This window comes from Suricata suricatta, chromosome 17 (assembly GCF_006229205.1).
Source record: "Suricata suricatta isolate VVHF042 chromosome 17, meerkat_22Aug2017_6uvM2_HiC, whole genome shotgun sequence".
NCBI lineage: Eukaryota > Metazoa > Chordata > Mammalia > Carnivora > Herpestidae > Suricata > Suricata suricatta.
Window position 1 is genome coordinate 10,192,389 of NC_043716.1, and position 23,119 is coordinate 10,215,507.

General features: G+C 59.8%; 2 protein-coding genes across 2 annotated transcripts in view; one reads left to right on the plus strand and one right to left on the minus strand.

Moving 5' to 3' along the window:
• The window catches only part of FAM83G (family with sequence similarity 83 member G), a 29,408-nt gene extending 19,678 nt beyond the window's left edge, over positions 1–9,730 (plus strand). The window contains exons 4-6 of the mRNA XM_029928863.1: positions 1,058–1,182; positions 1,909–3,172; positions 6,936–9,730. Of these exons, the coding sequence (XP_029784723.1) occupies positions 1,058–1,182; positions 1,909–3,172; positions 6,936–7,343 (1,797 nt within the window). The 3' untranslated portion in view covers positions 7,344–9,730. The remainder of the gene's footprint in view (positions 1–1,057; positions 1,183–1,908; positions 3,173–6,935) is intronic.
• Positions 1–23,119, minus strand: part of SLC5A10 (solute carrier family 5 member 10) — a 59,993-nt gene that overhangs the window by 36,730 nt on the left and 144 nt on the right. The window contains exons 2-9 of the mRNA XM_029928864.1: positions 17,082–17,153; positions 16,718–16,822; positions 16,414–16,473; positions 15,780–15,884; positions 9,393–9,498; positions 9,026–9,106; positions 7,486–7,691; positions 3,751–3,886 (exon numbers count right to left, since the gene is read on the minus strand). Of these exons, the coding sequence (XP_029784724.1) occupies positions 3,751–3,886; positions 7,486–7,691; positions 9,026–9,106; positions 9,393–9,498; positions 15,780–15,884; positions 16,414–16,473; positions 16,718–16,822; positions 17,082–17,153 (871 nt within the window). The remainder of the gene's footprint in view (positions 1–3,750; positions 3,887–7,485; positions 7,692–9,025; positions 9,107–9,392; positions 9,499–15,779; positions 15,885–16,413; positions 16,474–16,717; positions 16,823–17,081; positions 17,154–23,119) is intronic.

Sequence of the window (23,119 nt, forward strand, 5' to 3'; positions counted from 1 at the left end):
CACGTGGCTCAGTCAGCGGAGCATCTGACTTCGGCTCAGGTCATGATCTCTGCACTGGTGGTACAGAGCCTGCTTGGGATTCTGTCCCTGTCTCTCTCTGCCCCGTCCCCACTTGTGCTCTCTCTCTGTCTCTCAAAATAAATAGATAAACTTAAAAACAAAACAAAACCATGAAATTCCCAGCCTGACCCCAGTCCTCCGAGGCACATCTCCGGGGGCATCCGGGAGCTCAGGTCTGACACTCTGAGGAACTACTTGCACCAGATCAGCACAAGTGTCCTTCCCATCCTGACGCTCTACTTTGGGGTCCCCTCTACTCCTGGGCCTCACTGGGCTCGCTTTGCCCTTTCTGGGGTCTGCTGTGCCCCAACCCTGGCTTTTCACACCTGCCCCTCCCCCTGAGTACAGACCTCCTCTGAATGGAAGGGGAGCCCCGCAGCGCCCCACAGACTGTGCACCAGGGAGGCCTTGTGTGGGCAGAGTCCAGAGAAAGGTAGGAGCGACCTGGCTAGGACGGGAGGCAGTGGTGGGTCCGGGTCTGCTCCCTCTGGGCTTTCGCTACACTTCCTGGGGTCCCTCAGGCCCCTCTAGCTGGCTCAGAGCCACAGGGCAGCTCGCTCACCCTGGGAAGGCCACAGGCTCGCCCGAGTGCAATACCCAGGTCCCCTGAAGCAGGCCTCCCTCCTCCCCGTCTGCACAGCCGCCAGGGGACGTTTCTAAAGCGTGTCCGCACGCCCCTCCCGCTGCCTGCACAGGCTTTTCCCAAGCTGGCCTGGCCCTGCAGGTCTTGTCCGGCCTGGGGCTGCTCTGTGGACACCCTTCAGGCCACGTCAGACTGCCCTGCACCATGCCCTTTGTCACTGTCACCCCCTGACTTTCTCCCTTCATGTCCCTGCACTCTGCACCTTGGCCTAGACCCTGCAGTCCCCACATACAGTACCCCCTTTCTCCAGGCCTCACTGCTCCTTCCCCGTCCAAGCCCCTCTCCCCCGCACACCCCGCCAGTGTGGTCGGTGCTGTGGTCACGTGTGATTCTGCCTCCTGTCTCCCAACACAGCATCTCAGGGTGCGGAGCAGCGGGGGAACGGAGTTCTTCACACGGTCGGCCACCAAGTTCAAGGGTGCCCTGGCCCAGAAGTTCATGTTCGTGGATGGAGACCGAGCCATCTGCGGTTCCTACAGGTGAGTCTCCAGCTTTCTGGGGGCTAGGGACAGCGGTGGCTTCGGTGTCCGGATGGTTTCCGCCCTTAATCCTGCCTGGTTATTCCGGTTCATTGGTCCCGAAACGGCTGAGGTGTGCACGGGGCTGGGGCACGCCCTCACGCCACCCGCCCGGCTCCAGAAACAGGCTGGGGAGTGCTTTTGTCCTTCAGACTGTTGTTCCAGCCCAAGGTGTCACCAGCCTAGAGGCGAGTGTGGGCCAGGCACACAGGGAGATCGCTGTGAGAGCCGCCTTCAAGGACACGCTAGGACTGGGGTGGCTGTGGCCAGATGACAAGCCCCACTGAGCGGGGGACACAGGGTGGGGGCTGCCCACGGCACGCCGGGGTTGGCAGCAAAGTCACGGATGAAGGCACCTGCCACGAGCACTACATGACATCAAGGCTCTTCCCAGCATTCTGTGAGCGGCCTTGCGGGGCACTGTGACGCCCCAGACAAGTGCCACGCTGGGCTATGTTGCACGGGTTGGAGCCACCTCTGCATGAGTGACTTGTCCCAGGCCCAGGTCTGACCCTGAGGCCTGAGCTGTTCTCTGCCCCTGCTCCCCTCTTCATTCCATCTGGGGCCCCGTAGCTCCAGTCTGATGAACATCCGCCTGTGGGTGCACAGTGGAGGACCCACGGCGGGGGCGGGGGGGGGGAGGCCCCCACGCGCCTGACCAGGCTTCCCCCTCCCCCTGTGTTGCAGCTTCACGTGGTCGGCCGCACGGACAGACCGCAACGTGATCTCCGTGCTGTCGGGCCAGGTGGTGGAGATGTTTGACCGGCAGTTCCAGGAGCTCTATCTCACGTCCCACGGCGTCAGCCTCAAGGGCATCCCCATGGAGAAGGAGCCGGAGCTGGAGCCCATCGTGCTGCCCTCCGTGGTACCGCTGGTGCCCTCGGGCACCATAGCTAAGAAACTCGTCAACCCCAAGTACGCGCTGGTCAAGGCCAAGAGTGCCGATGAGATCGGCAAGACGTCCTCCGAGCGGCAGGAGGTGAAGAAGCCGGTGGGGCTGCGGGGCGCGGCGCTGGCCGAGCGGCCCGGGGACCTGGCGGAAGTGCCACCTCCTGTCCATCCTGGGCTGCTCCACCTGGAGCGGGCCAACATGTTCGAGTACCTGCCCACGTGGGTGGAGCCAGACCCGGAGCCCGGCAGCGACATCCTGGGCTACATCAATATCATCGACCCCAACATCTGGAACCCCCAGCCCAGCCAGATGAACCGCATCAAGATCCGGGACACGTCCCAGGCCGGCACCCAGTTGTGGAGGCAAAGCCTGGACCGTGGCCCCACCCCTGAGCCCAGCACCCCCCAGGACGGGGTCCTGGCTGAGGACGCTAAGAACGGCCTTCCCCAGGGGGACCCTGAGCCGCCACAGCCCCCCGTGCCCAAGCCCCGGACGGTCCCTGTGGCACAGCTGCTTGCCCAGGACAGCGGCGGTGGCGGTGTGGACTGGGCCCCGGAGGCGCCAGAGGAGGAGACACCCCAGAACGGGACGGACCATGCGCTGCCCAGGATCCTGAGCCTGGGCCATGCTCCGCTCCAGCGGCAGGCGTCTGTGACCCAGGATGACCCTGACGGCCACGAAGCGATGATCCCCAATGGGCTAGATGGGGAGGAGGATGATGACGATGATGACTACGTGACCCTCAGTGACCAGGACAGCCTCTCCGGCAGCTCTGGCCTTGGCCCTGGCCCCCGGCGGCCCTCGGCGGCCTCCTCTTCTGTGTCAGAGGAGTACTTTGAGGTGAGGGGGCGCTCGGCCCCTCTGCAGAGGCGCCACTCAGAGCTGGTAGCCAACGGGCCGGCCCAGCCCCCCCGACGACAGCTGAGTGCCCCCCACATTACCCGCGGGACCTTTGGTGGACCCCTGGGTGGCTCGGCGTGGGCCCCAGGTCGGGAGAGAGAAGAGGCGGGTATCTCCAGGAGGATGCAAGCTCCGCATGCCACGGACAAGGTCACACAGGTGGGTCAGGGCCCCTGCACATGAGGGCTCCTGGGAGCCACTCCCCCACCCCTGAGCACCCAGAGTGGTCATCTGCTGGGGTGCCACACCCCCAGATGACATGGCTTTGCATGCTACAGATGGGGAAACTGATGAACGGGGGGGTTGGTAGCAACCAGCCAGGGCCACACACGTGGCTGGTCCTTACCGATGCTTGGGGACCCACAGCCTCGGCGCCCCCAACAAAGTCAACCTAAGCCAGCTACTGGGAGCCAAAGGAAATGCACTTAACGTACCCAGAGATCTCAGACGCTGGTGTTACAGGGAGTTGACTCTACCCGGCCGTGGGGGTGGTCCTCCTCCCTTTTTGCTGACAGACAGAGATGGTTCTTTCTAGCCCTGAGGTCACACAGCATTAAGCGGTCCTTGTCTGGACCTTATGCGACGCCACTACATGTCCGTCCCTCTGATTATGGTCCTGGGGAGCACTCTCCTCACCTCTCCCCTAGGCCAGGAAACACTTCACATTGGTCCTTTGCCTCTCCTCCTGGTGACCGCTGCAGGTCAGGCCCAGGCCCAGCCCCTGGGGTGTGTCCTACCTGGGAACAGTGCTCGGCTGATCATGCCTGGCATGATGATCAGGCCCATGGGCAGCATCTTGAGGTAGCTGGCCAGGATGGAGCCTGCCTTGGCGTGGTTCAGGTTCCGGGCGGACAGCGACCGCTGCACAATGACCTGGGGGCACGAGGACGGGTGAGTCCCAGCCCTCCATGGGGGTACCACTGTTCTGTATCACTGGCCGAGGTTTGGAGCTTGAAACCCTGGGATTTGGGGGAGCCTGCGGTCAAGTAGTAGAGGGATGCTGCCTGAGCACTGTGCCCCATGTAGCCCTAACTGGGCCTCAATTTCTAGATCTGCAGAATGGGAGGGGGGACAGATCATTGGAACCAATGGCATCTGAGATCCCTCCTAGCTCTGACATTATGATTTTTTGTTTTTAAGTGTGACTTTAAACAGCTTTATGGAAGTGTAAGTCACGTGTGGTTCAACCACATGAACTGTACAAAACTGACTTTACAGGTTGAGTGTGTTCACGGAGTTGTGCAATCTACACCTTCTAAATCTAAGTATTTTTCACTTGGTGTTCTGCTGTTTAAGTCACCAGCTGTGGTTCAGACCCAAGAATCTGCGACTTTAACCTATTTTCCAGACATGCTGGTTGAACGGACAGCTCCCAGCATTTATTTCCCTCCGAGACAATAGAGCATTCATTACAGGATCCAGAGCGGCAGCCCTGAGGATGCGGGACTAGCCGACCTCAGTCCTGCACCTCTGACTCGAGAAAAGTCATCGCCTCGCTCTGGGTCTCAGTTTCCCAGTCTGGACAATGGCGGGGTTAGATGCAGCTCTCTGTAGACCCTTCTCTGACGTCCTGTGGTTGCCGAGAGCCCAGGGCTGCACTCCTCGTGGGAGAGAAAAAGCATTTCCCTAAAACCCTACGTATGGTATTCCTGTTATTTCATTCTGTGCTCACGGCGGGCGGCCCTGGAGGCAGGGGCGGGGGACAGCTGCTGTCACCCCATTCTGCAGCAGGTGCTGCATCCCCAGGACCTCTCACTCAGCACAGGCTGGGCCGGAAGCCGGCGCCCACTCGCCATGCTTGGCCGCTTGACCTCCCCAAGCCGCTGGGTCCTCGTCTGTAAAGTGGGCTACTACCACTGACCCGCAGGGCCGCTGCAAGGACTGAGCGAGGCACCGTACAGGTGGCCAAGCTCACACCCGCTGGTCACGAGCTCCCGAGTTTAGGCTTCCCATGGGGTGCAACCTCGGGTCAGCCACGGCTGGGTGCTGGCCCGGGAGCACGTGCACCCTGGCGCCACTCTTTGGGAAAGCCATGAACGGGCCTGGTTGTCTGTCTGTCTCGGCTGTGAGGTAAAGGTGAGACAACCTTCCCGTGGGTGACACCAGGGTAGGGACGCCACGCACCCGCTCTGCGCCTGGCCTGCAGCGGGAAACACAGTGCTCGCTCTTCTACTGCCATCACCTAAAAGGGACGCTCCATGTGGAACAGCAGCAGCAGAAGCAGGTGACAGCAGGTGCTTCGCCACAGCGGCCAGAACCCCAGCAGGCCTCCTGGCCCTTGTGCCCCCCCACGTCTCAGATGGGACACTGGGGTCAGAGATGGGCTCGGCAGAGAGGGGCTCAGCCTTTCATCTCCTGCCTTACTGGGTCAGTTTGTTTCTGAGTTCGAGTGTCAGTGACATGTTAGGGACGAGCCAGGAGGTAGTGAAAAGCCTAAAGACCATGAAAAGCCCTGTGGTCCCAGCACGCAGAGCTGCCTTCTGGCGCTAACCAGAGTGGGCATCCTGGGGGGCTGGCCCGGTCCAGTGGCTCGGTCGAGTCGTGCAAAGCCCCAGCTTGCTGGTGAGGGTCACGGCACAGTAGGACCAGGCACATGGGATCCGGGGCGAAGGGAGCCACGTTGCGGGGGCTCTGGTCCAAGTCTAGGTTGTGCCCCAGGCAGACCCAGTGGGACCCCGGGTGCAGGTGCCTGCATTGCTGGGTTCTGGTCCAAGGCCTGAGCAGGAGGACGATGGGGAAGCGAGAAGCTGCAGCCAGGCCATGAGGCCCCAGGGTCAGCGGTACCCAGGAGCCCCTTGGGGTCAGTCGGCCTCGGCCTCCGTGTGTTGCCCTCCTGTCCAGGCACTGGGGCCCATTCAGCCCTGACCTCAAGGCCAGGCACTGTGCTGACTCCCTTGGCCTTCACAGGAAAACCTCCTGCCCCGTGTCCCGTCAAGAGACAGTGCATGAGCCAGGCCCGTCTGAGTAGGGGGGAAACGAGAGGTGCCCTGTGGGGTGAAGGGGCATGGGCCGGCCCTCAGCCCCCCCAGATGCTGGGCCGGCACCCGCTGCCAGTTCACACGTGCCCTGGAGGCCCACATGTGAGACGCAGCCCAGCTGGGAAGCTTGGGACAGCATGTCATAGACGGGGACATGCTCCCAGGTTCCCGAAGCCTCCTAACCAGGACCCGCTTCCCGCTGACGCACCCCAGAGGCGGTCTTTCAGCGATCACACACCAAGCCCTGCTGCCTGGGAGAGAGCGAGCCAGGGCTGAGCCCACTGCACCCTCCCCTTGCCGGGCAGCTGCCATGGCCACAGGGGAAGTCACTCCATTCTGGGTGCAGATGCCCAATTCTACCTTCCAGGCCTCGCGCCGCGGCCTGTGAATGGGGCCGGCCAGGCCTGTCTTGCAGGGAAGGCTCTTGTCACTCCTCCCATGGTGGCCGGCTGGGCTGGCCCTCGGGCCTCGAGGCCTCACTCCCGTGACAGGGTCCCTGGGTAAGATGGGGGTCGGGGGTCTGCTGGCACAAGACCTGTTGCTGCCTGGATCCACTCACGCTGAGGCGGAGGGGAGGGGAGGGCTCCGTGGAGGGGAGGAGGCTGGCTGAGGCCACGCGGTGCCTTTGCAGCCCAGGGAGGACAAGGCTCAGGCTCTAGAAGACCCTGCCCATACGCTCCCCAGCACTGCGGCCCGCATCGAGGCGCCCCTCCGACGGACAGCTGGGGCAGGAAGAGCAAGAACTGCCTTATCATAACCACGAGAGGCGGGACCAATTGCCCGTGACACGTGGGGAAACTGAGGCACAAAGTAGTGAAATGAACTTGTCTCGGACCAGCAGCTGGTGAGTGGCAAGGCCAAGAGGCCTACACCCAGGTGAGCCTGCTGCAGCCCACCCCCCGCCCTTGGGGGTCTCCTCACTGTCTCTGCTCTTTCTCTCCTAGGGCCAGCAGATTTCCCAGTATAGAGTCCCTGCGTCAGGGACCAGGGATAAAGACGGCTTGCTGCAGCCCATGAGGACCTCGGGGCCCCTGCGGTACCGCCCTGCTGCTGATGGCGCCCAGAGCTCGACCAGGAGAGCGAGCCCAGCCACAACGAGCCCGAACACCTGGCAGGCCAAGGGTGGCCCCGTGCCCCGCAGGCCGGCAGATCCCAGGATCCCACAGCCGGCCCGAAATGCCAGCCCCCAGGCCGATGGCAGGGTCTCAGAGGAGCCTCCAAGTCCTTTTGGAATCCCGTACTCCAAACTGTCCCAGTCAAAGCACCTGAAGGCCAGGACGGGCAGCGGCCAGTGGGCCTCGTCTGATTCTAAACGGAGGGCCCAGGCCCCCCGGGACCGCAAGGACCCCTAGTGCCCTGTCCCCGGGCCTGGGGCTCAGCGGTCCGTGGCCTGTGCCCCAGCCCAGACTCACCAAGAGGGTGTTCCTGGGGCCGCGCAGAGCCCACCCCGGACGGAAGGCAGGGAGGTGGGATGGGCAGCGACATCACACTCACCTGGTCAGTGCACCAGTACCAGGTGGCCATGATGGTCAGACCGAAGGTCATCCCAGTCCACGGGAGGTCCCCTGTGTAGGGGTCCCGGAACATGTGCATAGCGTCTGCACGTGGCAGGTGGCAGGTTGTGTTGGCGACTGTCCTGGAAGGGATGGCCCGGGCATAGGCTGCCGCCAGCTGCTCGTACCCGCCGATATGGTCAAAAGCTGGAGGGGGGAGGGTGGGGCAGGGACAGGTGGGTGGCTGATGGCCCTGACTCTGGGCCCCCACTTACCAGTGCATCGAACTTGACTTTTTCCCATTCACCTTTCCCAGTGTCTGGAAAGGATTTTGGAGGGTAGAGGGTTTTACAAGACAGGAGAATTCAAAGGACTATTTTATTTGTATTTAAAAATAATACTATTAAATGAGCATTTTGCACACGGACACCACAGTGTCCTCTTGGCCCCTGGATGCCTTTGGCCTCAGGCCGGGGTTCTCTGCCCAGCTTCAGACTGTCGAATCAAGGAGGCAAAAGTATTTTTTGGCATTGGAGGACCTTCCCGGGGAGTCTGACATGTTTAAGTCCTGACCTGGGGCTTCTAAAGGATGTGATTTGGGCAGAGCTGAGGATGGCTGGCATGTAGCACCGAGAACAGAAACAAGTCCCAGAAGGGACAGGGGCGTGACCAAGGCCACATGGCCCGCCGGCCTGGGCTCGAGCCAGAAGTCTTCCCTCTCGAGACCAGACCACCTTCACTCCCTCACTGTTCCCGTCTACCTCGGGGTCAGGGCCCTGTGTGGCCAAGCGCTGGCCCACCTGCGCCTTCTGCTGTCTGTAATCACTCCCCTCCCGTCCAGGTGGGGCCTGGCTGCCTGGAGCCCCGGCAGGGGTGAGTACTCAGGCCGAACATACAAACGATATTCAAAGATCGGAAATTGACAGGCTACAGGAGCCTACAGTCTGGGTCCAGAGGAGGCTTTAAAGGCCTCTGTGTTCACCCTCTGTGGGATCCCCTTGGCTCTGATTTCATACTTCCCAGGACAGGGAGTTCACTACCTATTTATTGAAGGAGCTCTCTGAGCTCTCTCCCAGTTCCCAGACAAATATCACTGACCTGTTTAGCCCCTCTTCCCTCCCCCCTGCCATCGTCCAGCAGCCTGCAGCAGCGTTTCTGGGCATCACGCACATGATTTTAAACAGCTAGAGCTGATGCCGGGCAGTTTTTGAGGTCTCCTGACGGTGTGGACACCTGCTCTCGGCCCTACCTCACCACCTAGCCCTGAGCCAGGGCGGGTACAGTGGCCCTGCGTCCTTGAGTCCCTTGGACACTGGCCCGAGCCAGCCCGGAGCTGGTGGCAAGTGTCAGCTGGGCGGCGGATGTGGGAAAGGGACACGCAGCCTCTGTCACCCAGGGGAGGCCGATGGGGGGCTGTCTGCCTCGTGCCTTGCCCTTGTGAGTCCACCCCCACCCCCGCCTGGTGCTGACACCTGGGTCCTAACAGGGCAGACCCCCGAGAGCAGTGGCTGCTGGGATAGCCCCCCCCTGGCGCCCCTCACCTTTGACAGTCAGGATGACGGCCCCCACCACCATGATGAGCGTTTGCAGGGCGTCCGTGTAGATCACAGCAGCCAGACCCCCTGTGGGTAGAAAAAAGGAAGCTGGAGAAGGCTGTGCCTCAAGGCGGGAGGGCCGGCTGTTCCACACACGTGTCCCCTGCCCGCTCACGGGTCAGCTGTGAGACCGCGCAGCTGGGCTGGCGGAGCCCGAGTCAAATCTCCACCGGCCAGGCTGTGCGAGGAGGGGACCCCCAGCTCCCGCCCGCCTCTCCGGCTCCTGTACGCATCTGCCCCGCCACGTGGACGCCGGGGCTGGCGGTCAGGTCCCCCCTCCGCGGCCCCGCCGCCCCCCGCCAGGGCGCCGTACCTGCGATGGTGTACACAGCGGTGATGGCCAGCATGAGGATGGTGGAGAGATAGAAGTTCCAGCCCAGACAGACGTGCACGAAGAGGGCCCCTGCGTACAGGTCGATCTGGGGAGGGGAGAGGAACTTGTGCGGGGGCCCAAGGTGACCGCGGAACCCAGGGCCCTGCTCACTCGGCGTGTGGCCTCAGTGCCCCGTGGACAAGGCGGGAGAGACCCCCCCACGCACCCGCCGCCGCTGCCGCTGCGAGGGTGGGAGGAGTTCATGGCTGTGGACGAGCGGTTGGGGAGGGGGGGATGCTGCTGTGTTAATAAAGTCCCAAGTGGCCGATGTCCACCAAGGAGCAGTGTTGTTCTTGAGTCTGGGCCCTGCCTGGAGATGTAGAAGGAGGAGCCCTGTGTCCTTGGTTCCCAGGGGTCCTTATCAAGGAGGAGTCCAGGAGGGCTCCCTGGGGGAGGTCCGAGGAGACTTAATGGGCCTGGGGAAACGGGTCTGCGGCCTTGAGCTCCAGGCCCGCATCCGTTTGGACGTGCCCCCTCTTCTCCACTCCTCTTTAGACTGGGGGTCCTGGAAAGCGACCAGATGTGTTCTGGGGCAGGCCGGGGGGTCAGGGGGCAGGCTTGCTCACTGCTCTCTGGTGGGGTTGGAACGGAGGCCAGAACCACGTCTCAGGCCGAGGCTGGTCCGCAGAGGCTGTGATGGTTACAGCCGCTGCCATCCCACTCCCTGGGCCCGCAGGTGGGGCTGGAGTCCTGGTCCTGGTGAGCCTCACACCCTAATCCTCCCCCACCCCCACGCTGTACTGCGGGAGCCCAGGGAAGGAGGGCAGGGTTCTGCCCCGTGAGCTCAAGGGCTCCACTCTGCCTTCCAGATCTGCCGTTCTGGGCTTGGGCCCCTCGGTACAGGGGCAATGACCGGATATACAACTTTTGGGACCAAGAGGCGCCCAAGTGGGCTGAGTAAGGCTGTGTGGAACCAGGGGACACGGAGCCCCTTTGAACTACGACAGTGCCCGGCCCAACACAGAGCGGACCAGCCCTGCTCAGTTGGGCTACTGGCCCCCGCCCCCATCTCCCCAGACCCTGAGCCCTAAGGACACTGAGCCCAGGCGGAGCCCGGGCGTCACTCCAAAGCCTGTGTTCCCTGTCCCTCTCTCTCTCCAGGCTCCTCCTTTACCCTCCCTTGGAGAGACCAGCCAGCATGGACTCTGACAAGGTGTCATGTTGGTGGCCCCTCACTCTGGCCCCTGGCTTCGGTGGTGTGTGAGAGGGTGCGTGTGTATGTGCTCATATGAGTGTCTACCTCCAGCCCAAGGACAGGAGCCCAGGGCTGTGAGTACGAGAGCAGGAAGGACTCTCCAAGCACCCCTGTCCCATCAGACCGAGGCGACACGGAAGCCTGGGGAGGGGACGGACTTCCCTGAGGTCAGGCCCCACCAGGTATCAGAGGTTGGAGTCGCCAGGTGAATGGGAGACAGGAGGTCTCTAGAGAGCAGAAGCCCCCTCCTCCTGCCTACTCAACCTTCAGCCACCACCCAAGACCCCTCCCTGGACCCAGGCTGTCAGAGCGGAGCCCTGACCTGTGTGGCTGGCCTTCAGGCCCCGGCCACTCATCTCTCTAAGCCCAGGTGACTGGTCACACCAGACCGGCCGCCATTCCACGGTCAACACTTCGCTGCCTCCAGGCCTCGGCTGGCAGGTCCCTGTGCCTTGGAGCTGCTGTCTGCACACCCCGTCTTCCAGAAGTGTCTTCCCAGACGCCCTGCACCCCTAACCTCTACCCCTCAGGGACAGTGGGCTCTGAGGAGCCATGAGGCTTTGGACAGGTGTCAGGAGCAGCACAGGCACAGGTGCGAAGGTGACACTCGGCTGCTGTCCTCTCTCCAGGACCCCGCACGGCATCCAGCAGTGGCTTGTGCTGCAGTGGAAATGGGACCGCCTACAGGCTCCCCGACCAGGAACTTTACACAGCGCCCAGCCCGACTGGACCTCTCCTTGTGCAGCCTGAGCCCAGTTTCCTGGGGGCCCAGGAGAGCTGCAGCCTTGGAGGAGCCAAGAGCCCTAAACCATGTCCCTGGTCAGCTGCATCCTGGCCACATGGCTTTGAGCAGGTCACGCCCCTTCCTGGCCTCAGTGGCCCTTATCTGGAAAATGGGGAAGCAGATGTGGAGAGAAAACACAGGTGCTCCATCCCTCTACAGAGTCCTGCCCTCAGGGGAGGCTGGGGGAAGGGGGAGCAGGACCTCCAGGGGTGGCCCCTCTCCACTGAGGCCACCACTGTCCCTTCAGGGCTCCAGAAACTTCTCACCTTTGCCACACTCCCCGCACCTGACCCACTGGCCACTGCTGTTGATTCTGTTTCCAAAATACGCCATGTCTGTCCACAGTCCCCACCCTCTGCCCCAAGTCTTTGGAAGCCCCTCACTGGCCCCTCCTACACTCAACTTGTTGGAAGGAAAATCAGGTTCTCTGCATTTCCGCCACACACAAAATAAATCCAGCTAGCCAGGCCCAGAGCCCCTCACTGGCCCCTCCTACACTCAACTTGTTGGAAGGAAAATCAGGTTCTCTGCATTTCCGCCACACACAAAATAAATCCAGCTAGCCAGGCCCAGAGGTCCTGTGTCATCCACCACCCCCCTCTGCACCTTTCACCGCACACCCCTCCCTGAGCTCCACGCTCCCTGTGCTCCAGCCTCACCCCTTCCTTCAGCTGCCGCAAGCCTGGCGTCTCCCACAGGGACCGCTCTCTCCAGAGGAGGCTGCTCTCATGGTTCTAGATTTCAGCCTCACCTTTGCTCCATTTATCAATATTTTTACTATTATGATTGTATTAGTCTGTTTACTTATCTGTCTGGAACATTAAGCTCCCAGAAAACAAGGAATGTGTTTATCATCCAGTGCTCACCCAGGGCCTGGCACACAGTAGGTGCTCAAATAGATTCGTTGACACACGTGTGTCAGGGGTTGGCACAGCAGAGCCCAGAGACCATATCCAGTCCACACACATTGGTGTTGTGTTTCTCCCTCCAGCAGCAAATCTGAGTAGCTTGTGGGTGTCCTGTAAGCCAAAACTATTTATTTGCTGGCTCTCCACAGAGAAAATTAGCTGGCCCCTAGCATATATTTTTTTCAGACATAGAGCACTGGGGGTGCATCCATGAACACAGAGAGGAAATGAGGGAGATAGACAATAGCCATTTTAAGTGAATCATTCAGACGATCTTCAGACCAGAAGATAGTCCGTGTATGAAAAAAGGAGAGCAGGGCAGGGGCGGGCCTCCTGAGAAGGTGAAATTTGAAAGCCATGACAGAGGTGGGGATGTGAGCCATGTGGATATCCAGGGAAGAAGGTTCCAGGCAGAGAACACAAGTGCAAAGGTCCTGAGGCAGGGTCATGCCTGGTGTCTTCATGGATGTGCAAGGAAGCCAGTGCGGCTACAATGATGTGTGTGACAGAAGAAGACCGGTGAGGTTATTGAGGCAGCCAGGGCCCCATCTTGGAGGATCTTGTAGGCCACGGGTGGCCTTTGCTCCAAGTGGCCTAGGGTGTGGTGCCCCATTTCTCTATTTTCCAGAGGTTAAATGACTAGCCCAAGGACATGCAGTGCTGTGGCTCGGTGGCCCCCAGCCCCATCTGAGGGTCAGAGTGGTGACCCCTGCACCCTGCCTCAAATGTTCTCTGCCCCAAGGGATGACAGCAGGTGACCCTGTGGTCTCTGCCAGGACAGGCTGCAGCTGGGAGGGTGCCTAACGTGCAGAAGCCTGGGGCATTCCCAGGGCTTGGCCCAGTGCGGGCAGGGTTTCTGGGGGCCAGCTGGGCACATGCGCTTCAAACAGTCCAGCCGAAAGCCATCAGCCAGGTCGGGCCCGGCCCTGCCCAAACTACACCAGGCAATGAGCGTTCCTCTGTTTCCCTCTCGGCTTCATCCGGCAGCACAGCACTGGCGTGGAGCCCCAGCCTTGACGTCAGTGGGTTGCTTTCTGTTTTATAGGAGGGTATATCAAGTCATTCCCCATCACGGTGTGGAGTTTGAAGCGCCAATTCCTGGCTGCCTCGGTGTGGCGGAGCAGTGGCCAGCCCCCGGGGGCTGGGAGGCCCGCCTGACTCACCATGACCTTGAACAAGTCGAGGTCACGCCTTGGGCCTCAGTGGTCTCATCTGCACACCAGGGTTGCAGGATGAGATGGTCTCTAAGGACCTTCCCGCCGAGAACCTCCTTCCTTCTGGAGTCCCACACAAGCTGCCCACTTCACGCTTGCCCCGTGCGAGGCCCCGCCCCCCTGCAGACCCATCAGCAGGGCGACACTGGGGGTCAGAGGACACACAGTCCTCATGCACACAGGTTGGCATCACTGGGCCACGCTGGGCACTCCCCACTCTGGCTTCCTCCCCTCCAGTCTGTCCACTGAAAGGTGCCAGAGGCACTAACACAGGCTGGCTGTGTCAGTCCCCTGCTCCAAGCCCCGGTGTCCTTATGGTCAGAACCCACCAGCCTCATCTCCCCCTGCAGCCCTCAGGGCGAGGCCAGGGCTGGGACGCCGGCAGCAGGTGGGCTCCGTGAAGGCCAGACCCCTGGCTCTGGTTTGCCTCGGTCCCCACTGCTCCCTGTTACTTTACCCCCAGCTCTTGACACTCTTTGCCCTCCGGTCCCAGAAGTGTCTGACCTAGAGATACCCAGAATCTAGACCTCCCGACCCGACCATCTCCTGGACTCATCCTACACCCCCCCGCCCCCCCAGCTCTCTCCTTTGCATCGGTTCCCCTCCCCCATCAGTGTCCCTTTCTCCATTCCAGCCCAGCTTCAATACCACGTCTTCTGGGGTCTGTGCATGATTCCCTATACAGGTATACACCTGCCTCTCTCTGTACCGAGTGCCTGGAGGCCAGGGCCTGCGTCTGCCATATTTCCGTAGCTCTGCCGTCCAGGGAGGCGGCTGGTACAGGGCCGGGGCCGGGGATGCTCATGAAATGTGGAAGAAGGAGGCACTGGGCCTCAAGGGTGATGCAGAGCCAGGTCCCTCTGGTCTCTGGAGGGAAACCCCGAGGAAGAAAGCCTCATGTAGGGCTCCTAGAACCTCTAGTAAAGAAGGCAGTGCAGTGCTGGCTGGCTAAGTACCCCACAGGACTGAGAAGCTCTGGGACCCCTCAGGGGCGCCCTGCAGGCACAGAGCATATGGAAACCCAGCCCAGGGTCCTGGTGCACTGCAACCGCCAGCCACCCTTCCCACACCCAAGGAGGGGAGGGGACCCATCAGATGCTGGGCAAACCCCCAGTAGGGCCCAGCAGGGCTCAAGGACCCCCAGGCCTGCATCAGGGCTGCGTTGGCTCCTGGCTCTGTGGGCAGGCCTCCACGCCCTCCACGGAACTGAAGGCACACGTGGTTTTCTCTGTCTCAGAGCCGAGCTGAAGAGAAGGCGACTTCACACTGAGGAGAAAGGCCGGCCTTGCGGGGCACTTCCTGTCTCCACACAGCCCCCACGCCCCTCATGGCAGCCATGAGAGGCAGACACAGCCAGGCCTCTTTACAAGCGAGGATCGGAGGCCCGGGGCCTCTAGGTGCACTGAGCCAGAAGCAGACCCTGCTCTCCACCTCCTGAGCTCTTTCAGAAGCTGGGGCTGAGGGAGGTTGGATGGCTTCGGGGCTCAGGTCAGGGTGCCTGTGGACTCAGGAGCAAGAACCAGAAGACCTGGCATTACCATGAAGTCGCCAGGAAGCCTGAGACAAGTGGCTTCCCCTCCCAGGGCCTCAGTCTCCCTATCTGTAAAATCAGGGGTTTTTGGACAAGATCAGCTCTCAGTGAGCCTTGACTGACATTCGAGGTGCACTTTCTGCCCTTACCCTTCCAAGGGGACCAAGTCCAGGCTCCCAAGGGAAAAGAGGCCTGGACTGCCCAGTAGGGAGGCACCCCAATGCCAGGAGACTGCCGTCAGGGGTCAGCTTTGGGAAGGAGCTGACAGGGCCACAGGGTGGACTCCCTGTGGCCGCTGAACTGCCGGAGACCTGCGGGCTCTCGGCGCCCCCTAGTGGGCAGTCCTGGCTCACCTCCACGCTGGCCCAAGGCAGACACCCAGGCTGACCCTGGGGCTCCCACTCCTAGCTCAAACCCCAAACGTCCTCATATCTAGACCCTGGGAAAAGCAGGAGTCAGGAGGCCTGCTTTCTGCCTCTGACCATGCCTGTGGCTGAACCTGAATTCTGGAAGCCCTGGTCCAGCTATTTCAGACTAAGTGTGTGGGCAAGTCATTGTCCCTCTCTGGGGACAGTTTCCCCAGCTGCTGAACAAGAGACAGATGAGAGGATGTCGGGTGTGTCTGAGAGGCCCCCAGAGCAGGGATGATTCCAGGCGACGCTGCCTGGACTCTGGGAGTTGGGGCGGCCACTCACCGATATCTTCGTAAAGACGGACAGCAGCAGAGACAGGACAGACAGGTACATGCGAATCCGCTGGCCTCCGTAGCGCTTCTGGATGTACTCGGGCATGGTGACAATCTGGGGGGCACAGGGGGGTAGGGACTAAGCACTCCCCCTGAGATCACACCCAGCCGTCAGGGCCCAGAGCTTCTCAAGGCCAGGCCAGGCCCACATCCTCATGACCATCCCGCAGCCTGGGACAGCAACTAGGGACAGCAACTAGGGACACGTTTGGAGGCGGCCGTGGCAAATCTGGGGGAAGGACTGGGAGATGCCCAAGAAATGGAAACCACTGGATCTAGTGACTGCCCAGTGGGGCTGAAGGCATGGGCAGAGTCAGGGACTGTGTTGCCCGTGTCGCCCAAGGGTGGAGTCCAGGGATGCCGCCCGTGTGCTCAAGCCTCACCCCCCAGGGGCAGCAGGCAGGGGCCGTGGGAACCAGCGGCCATGGCTCCCAGGTTCCGGGCCTGGGCACGGGTCTTCATGGGCCGACGGGAGTGTGAGCTGGACAAAGAATGCAGTGGGCTCTCTCCGCCATGTGAAGCTGGGGCTCCTGCGAGACCCCAACCCAGATGAGGCCACCCTGAGTCCCCAGGAGCAGACTCACCTCCGAGGAGATGTAGATGGGCACAAACACCCACGCCAGGGCCAGCAGCACATACGTGGCCTGAGGGGCACAGGGACGGGGTGAGGACAGCAGGCCCAGCTCCCACAGACCCTGCATCCAGGACCAGCCGACTGGAGCCCTGACTCGCCAGAGACCCTGAAGAGGGAAAGACTCGCCTCCTCCCCTCCCTGTGGCCAAGGCTAACAGCTCCCTTCATCCTGGCCTACCCAGCCCCTGTCCAGCGCCTTTCAAGGCCTCCGCAGCCTCCCGCAGCCGCGCCCGCCCCTGCCCGCTGGTGGCTTACATTCCACTCGAAGCCCGCCACGGCCAGGCCCCCGGCCGCCCCCGAGCCTGCCAGTCCAATGAAGAGGCCCGAGCCCTCGCTGCTGGCGAAGAGAGAGGCTCCAATCTGGAAGACAGAGAGGAAAAGGAATCAGCGGCAGGCTGCCCCTGCCAGACGCCGAAGCCAATTCCCAGCACCCCGTCCCTCCCTGCACTGCCAGCCTGCGGGCCCTCCCACCCGCCGGCTTCGACCTGTGCCATCGTTGGGCCCCCACCCCGGGGCAGTGACCTTGGCTGAGGAAGACACACAAAGTGATCTCAGGGATGAGCCCCTAGCCGGCACCTGCCTCCGGGGTCAGATGCAGGGGAGGGGGACGGACACTCACCGGCCACCAGGTCATGTCCCGGCCCGCCAGGAAGTAGCCTCGCACCGTGTTCCTGCTGGCCCGGCACGAAGACTGCAGGGACAGAGGCAGAAAGTGGGACTCTCGCACACACCCCGGAGGGAGCGTGAGACGGTGCCCCCCAGCGGAGACCATCAGCAGATTCCTCAGAGACTTCAACATTCAACGTTCAGTTCAATACCTGATGGCCCAGCAAGAGAACTGGAGACAGGTGTTCGAACAAACCTCGTCCCTGAATGTGCGGAGCAGCCCTGTTCACAACGGCCAAGAGGTGGAAACAGCCCAGACGCTCAACAAACGGTAAACAAAATGTGGTCTATCGATGCGACGGAGCAGTGCCCAACCCTCAGGGGAAATGAGTGTGGACACTTGCCACAGCACGGGTGGCCTGCGAGACCATCCCGCTAAGTAAAAAATGTCAGACACAAAAGGACAGATAGTGTATGACTGCGTGTATAGGAAATGTCCAGAACAGGCGAGTCCACGGAGGCAGGAAGTAGGTGCGCGGCTGCCAGGGGCTGAGTTCACGGGGCACCGGGGATGAGTGCTAATTGGTACGGGAACGGACGCTTCCTTTTGGGGTGATGAAAAAGTTTCAGAACCAGATAGAGGTAATGGTTGCCAAACAGAATGAATGTCCTCAATACCTCTGAATTACACACTTTAAAATGGTTTAAGTGGTGAGTTTTATGGGATGTGAGATTACGTCCATAAGACAAAAAGAAGGAGGGAGTCCGAGCCTGGTCCACAGCCTTCCACCCCAGCCCCTGGGCCCCGGGGTCCTGCTCGTCCGCTTCACTCATTTCCAGCCTGCTCAGGCCCACGGCCCAAGCCCCCGGCGGCTCCCCCAGGGGGAGGGATGGACACGGACAGACCAGGGGGCTGGGGGCCGCGAGCTGACCACCGCCATTGACTAAGGCACCCCACGCTGGCCCAAGACGTGGTCCCACACACTTCTTATCCCACACCTGCCAGACCGCCCCAGGGCAGTTACTGTGCCCTTAAAGGTCAAGTCTAAGTTTTGATCATTCCGCAGTGAGTAGCTAAACTGAGATTTTTATTTTTAAAGATTTTTTAAAATATTTTATTTATTTTTGATACAGAGAGACAGAACATGAGAGGGGGAGGGGCAGAGAGAGAAGGAGACACAGAACCGGAAACAGGCTCCAGGCTCTGAGCTAGCTGTCAGCACAGAGCCCGACGCGGGGCTTGAACCCACGAGCGTGAGATCCGACCTGAGCCGAAGCCGGAGGCTTAACCGACTGAGCCACCCAGGCACCCCTAAAGATTTTTATTTTTAAGTAATCTCTGCACCCAATGAGGGGCTCGAACTTACAACCCCAAGATCGAGTGTTGCATGCTCTACTGACCAAGACAGCCAGGTGCTCTGATGTTGAGATTGCTACCTCTTTGTGAGGACTTTGAGCCAAGATTTCTGAGAGCCCTTTGGCCTTGATTTCTAACTTTGAGTATTTTCGTCTCGGATACATTTCAAAGGATTATCACTCAAGGAATTCTTGCATACCTTTTGTTTTGGTGGGGGTATAGAATTTTGTGCTCCACAATATAATTAAAAATCTGAGAATGCCTGGGAGCAAATCCTGGCTCCTCTGCTTCCTGGGTATGACCTTGGGCAAGTTGCTGCACTGACGTGCCTGGGTTTCCCCATCTGTCATGCGGGCCTTCCCTCGTATGAGGATTAATGGGTTAATACATGTGACACTCGGACAATAGTGCCTGGTACCTAGTAAGGAAGTTCAATAAGGCTCAGTGATTACAGGGATTTTCCAAGCCCTCACTTAGTGCCACCTGGACAGGAGAAAATGAATAGATGTGAAGTTGGGAACAGAAGAAATTTGAAGAGGGACACAGGAGATGAACTTCGATATATATTTTGCATCCCTTTCTCCCAGCATACGTATCCTAACATAAGGCTGGATCACAAAGTATCCATCAATACACAGACCTCTTTCTAACTGACTTTAATTGCGCCCCCCCCCCCCATATTCAAGATGATTCACCTGAATTGTCTACATCTGATATTCAAAGCTTTGGTATGGCTCCCACTGGCCTCTCTCCCACCCGAGCTCCCATCACTTTCTGTGAGCTATAACCCAGCCATATTGAATGCAGTACTATCTGAAGAGTCTCACAATCTTGGTTGAGATGGCCACATCCAGTTGTGTGGGCTGTGCACTGTGCAACTTCCAGAGCAGCTCTGTTCTTAGCCTGTGATTTTTCCAAACAAGTCCTTTCATCTTTCAAGGACTGGTGGGCATTGCCAGTTGCCTCCTTCTTGCCCTTTCCCTTCCTAAAGGGGTCTCATTGTTCCTAGCAATTGGCTTGAGTGGTCCCGACCCAGTCTCCAGCTCCAGGGGTGCCGAGTTATCTCAGCCATGAAGTCTATCACAGTCCTTAGCTGTGGCACCTGGTTCAGGGCAGCCGTGTGGACTTAAGCTGGGGATTGTTCCTGGCCTCCTGGGTTCTGGGGGCCCTGGCAGCCATGTACCCCCACTTCCTGCTCACTGAGCGCCCTCGTGGCAGAGCTCATTCCAAGTGCTTTTCCTGCAGGAGCTGTTTAGTCTTTTATATATATATATATTTTTTTAATGTTTTATTTATTTTTGATACAGAGAGAGACAGGGCATGAGAGGGGGAGGGGCAGAGAGAGAAGGAGACACAGAATCGGAAGCAGGCTCCAGGCTCTGAGCTAGCTGTCAGCACAGAGCCCGACGCGGGGCTCGAACCCACGAACATGAGATCTGACCTGAGCCGAAGCCGGCCGCTCTACTGACTGAGCCACCCAGGCGCCCCTATATATATTTTTTTTTTAAGTTAAAAATTTTTAATGTTTATTTTTCAGAGAGGGGCAGAGTGTGAGTGGGGGAGGGGCACAGAGAGAAGGAGACACAGAATCTGAAGGGCTCCAGGCTCCAGACTGTCAGCACAGAGCCCGATGCGGGGCTCGAACCCACGAACGTGAGATCATGCCCTGAGCCGAAGCCAACGCTTTATCCAACTGAGCCGCCAGGCGCCCTGATTTCTTTTTAAGGTATCATTTCTTTTGAGGCGGGGGAGGGGCAGAGAGAGAGTCCCAAGCAGACTCCTCACCATCGTTGCAGAGCCTGACACGGGGCTCGGACTCATGAACTCTGAGATCATGACCTGAGCTGAAATCAAGAGGCGGACGCTTAACCGACTGAGCCAGCCAGGTGCCCCGAGGTGTTGCGTCTTTACAGCAGCCCCATGAAATGCGTGCTACAATTACCCTCATACTACCGATGAGAAAATCAAGGCTTTCAGAGACGAAAGTGGCTAATAAGGGATGGAGTCAGGATTTGAACCCAGGCTAACCGGATGGGCTGGGCATCTCACCTCTGTGAGGGAAATGCCACACATGCATGGAGGCTGAGAGAATCAAAGTGAAGAGCAGCGACGGCCTTGATGATACTCTAAACCCCTGGATCCGACTGTGCCTGAAGCCTTCACTATTCCTGGACTTCTCAGTATGGACGTCATTATATTTCCTTCACTGTTAGAGCTCATCTGATACAGATTTTCTGTCCCTTGCTAATAAACACCCTAATAGATGCAAAGGCTCAGCCCAAGTTGCCTCCCCCAGGAACACCTCCTTAAAGACCCTCCCGGCTCTCCTAGCCCCACTCGCAGGTGCACCTGCCCAGCCCAGCTTGTCCTGTCTGCATTTGGGTGATGAACGCCTGCATCTGACCCCCGTGGGATCCGGCTCCTGCATCCTCCTTGAGTGGCTCTGTTCTTCTCTGCCTTTGCTCGCAGCCCTGTGGCCAGGGGTGCCCTGCTGGGCCAGGATGGCATGCTCGGAGGGGCAGGTCGGAACTCCCAGAGCCCCGCTGCTCACAGCACCAGCCCGCAGGGGAAGGCTGAGCTGGTAGGGGTGGGCCCTGGGCGGCAAGGCTGAAAGGCCAAGTCACCGGGCGGCACAGGGCCTGGCCTCAGATACCCAAAACATTTTGTTACATGTGCACTTCCAGCTAAGTGCTCCCACCCACACTAGTGAGGGAGGCCTTCTCTCCCCTGCTCTTCCCTCTTCGGGCCGTGCTGACCTCTAGCACCTCATGCCCCTCCTCTGAATCCTCAGGCACCAGCTCTTCCCAGGACAGCATGCAATAGATTTTCACATCTACTGGCCTCCCGTGCCCCTTGGAACAGCCCCGAGAAGTGGCCTGCACAGATCCAAACCGCGTGTTTGCAAAGACATGCCCAGAGAGGTTAAGTAACGTAGTCCAAGTAGGCAGAGCGGGTACTGGAACCCAGGTTTCCTGATGACCAGCCCTGAAGTGCTTGTGTTCTACTATCTGATGACCAGGGGATCTATTCCAATTACTGCTGCACCAGCCCAAGCACCAGACCCCAGCCCGGTCCCGGCCCCAGCGCCAGCGCCAGCGCCAGGACTAGCACCAGCACCAGCGCCAGCGCCAGGACTAGCACCAGCACCAGCACCAGCGCCAGCACCACCAACCCCAGCCCCGGCCCCAGCGCCAGCACCACTATCACCAGAACCACTCATGTCGTTCCTACCACAGAACCCATGGCGGCAGTAGGGTCCATGGGCGTGTGGGCACCTCGGGTGGGAGAACTCCGCTGACCCAGGCACTCAGGACTCAGCATGAAGTAGGTGGTGTCTGTCTCAGAGATCGAGACTCGGAGGCTCAGAGCGCTGAGCACCTTCTAGAATGCCAGAGCTGGGAAATGACTAGTCTCCTGCCTCTGGCCCTCAGGCTTACACCAGGGGCCAGGGAAGACGAGGAATACCCATTCTCCCCCAGCAGAAGAGCACCGTGTGTCAGCACTCAGGGATGCTGGCCTGGGCACCTCTGGGGACAGAGGAGGAGCGTGATTTCTGCAAACCCACAGCTGGCTTTTGTGTTCAATCCTCACCGGGAAGGCCTCCGAGGTCAGCAGTATGAGTGCACAGGGGGGCCCCCTCCCCTACGCACAGGGGCCTGGGGCTCACTGGGTAAGTCTCGGACCCCAGAGCTCTAACGTTCATCTGTAAATGGGGCTGTGGGGGCCAGGTGATGAGCACAGTGCCCGCATAGCAGAGGCCTCACTGCTACTGGAGTCCGTGATGGCCTGAATCACTTCTCTTTCTTATAAGAAGTGAGAGGGGTGCCTGGGTGGCTCAGTTGGTTAAGCGTCCAGCTTCAGCTCAGGTCATGATCTCATGGTTCATGGGTTTGAGCCCCACGTCGGGCTCTGTGCTGACAGCTAGCTCAGAGCCTGGAGCCTGCTTTGGATTCTATGTCTCCCTTTCTCTCTGACCCTCCCCTGCTCATGATGTCTCTCTCTGCCTCTCAATAATAAATAAAAAACATTTAAAAAATTTTTAATAAATAAAAAGTGAGAAACTGGCTTATGAACTAGGCTAGACTGGAGGACATGGAGCTTTTTTTTACGATTTTATTTTTATTTTTGAGAGAGAGAGAGCAAGCAGGGGAGGGGTAGAGAGAGAGGGAAGGGACATGGGATCTAAAGCGGGTTCTGTGATGACTGCAGTGAGCCCAATGCGGGGCTTGAACTCACAAAGTGCAAGATCATGACCTGAGCCGAATTTGGACGCTTAACTGGCAGAGCTGCCCAGGCACCCGGGACACAGCGCTTTTAAAAGTAAAGCTCCCCAGGCCCCGTGTGCCCCTCTCTGCCTCTGGACAGACACGAACCCGTCCGACACGGAGGAGACAGAGGCCGAGGAGACGGTGTGCTGTGCTGGGCCCCCACCTTGTTCGCACGAAAGCTCACTGAACTTGCCATCCGGCCTGCCTGTTCCAGAGAGGCCCTCCTCTTCCTCACCTTGTAGGAGAAGCCACTGCCCAAAGAGAAAGGGGCTTGGTTGAGGTCCCAGAGGAATCTGCCCCAGGGTGGGGAGGAGGACCCCAGCGGACCTCGGGCCTCCAGGGGACACGATACGGATGCCTCAGGGACACGCCAGCCTGGTTCCCACACCCCAGCACCCAGCCTGGCTGGCCACCCTCCGCAGGCTT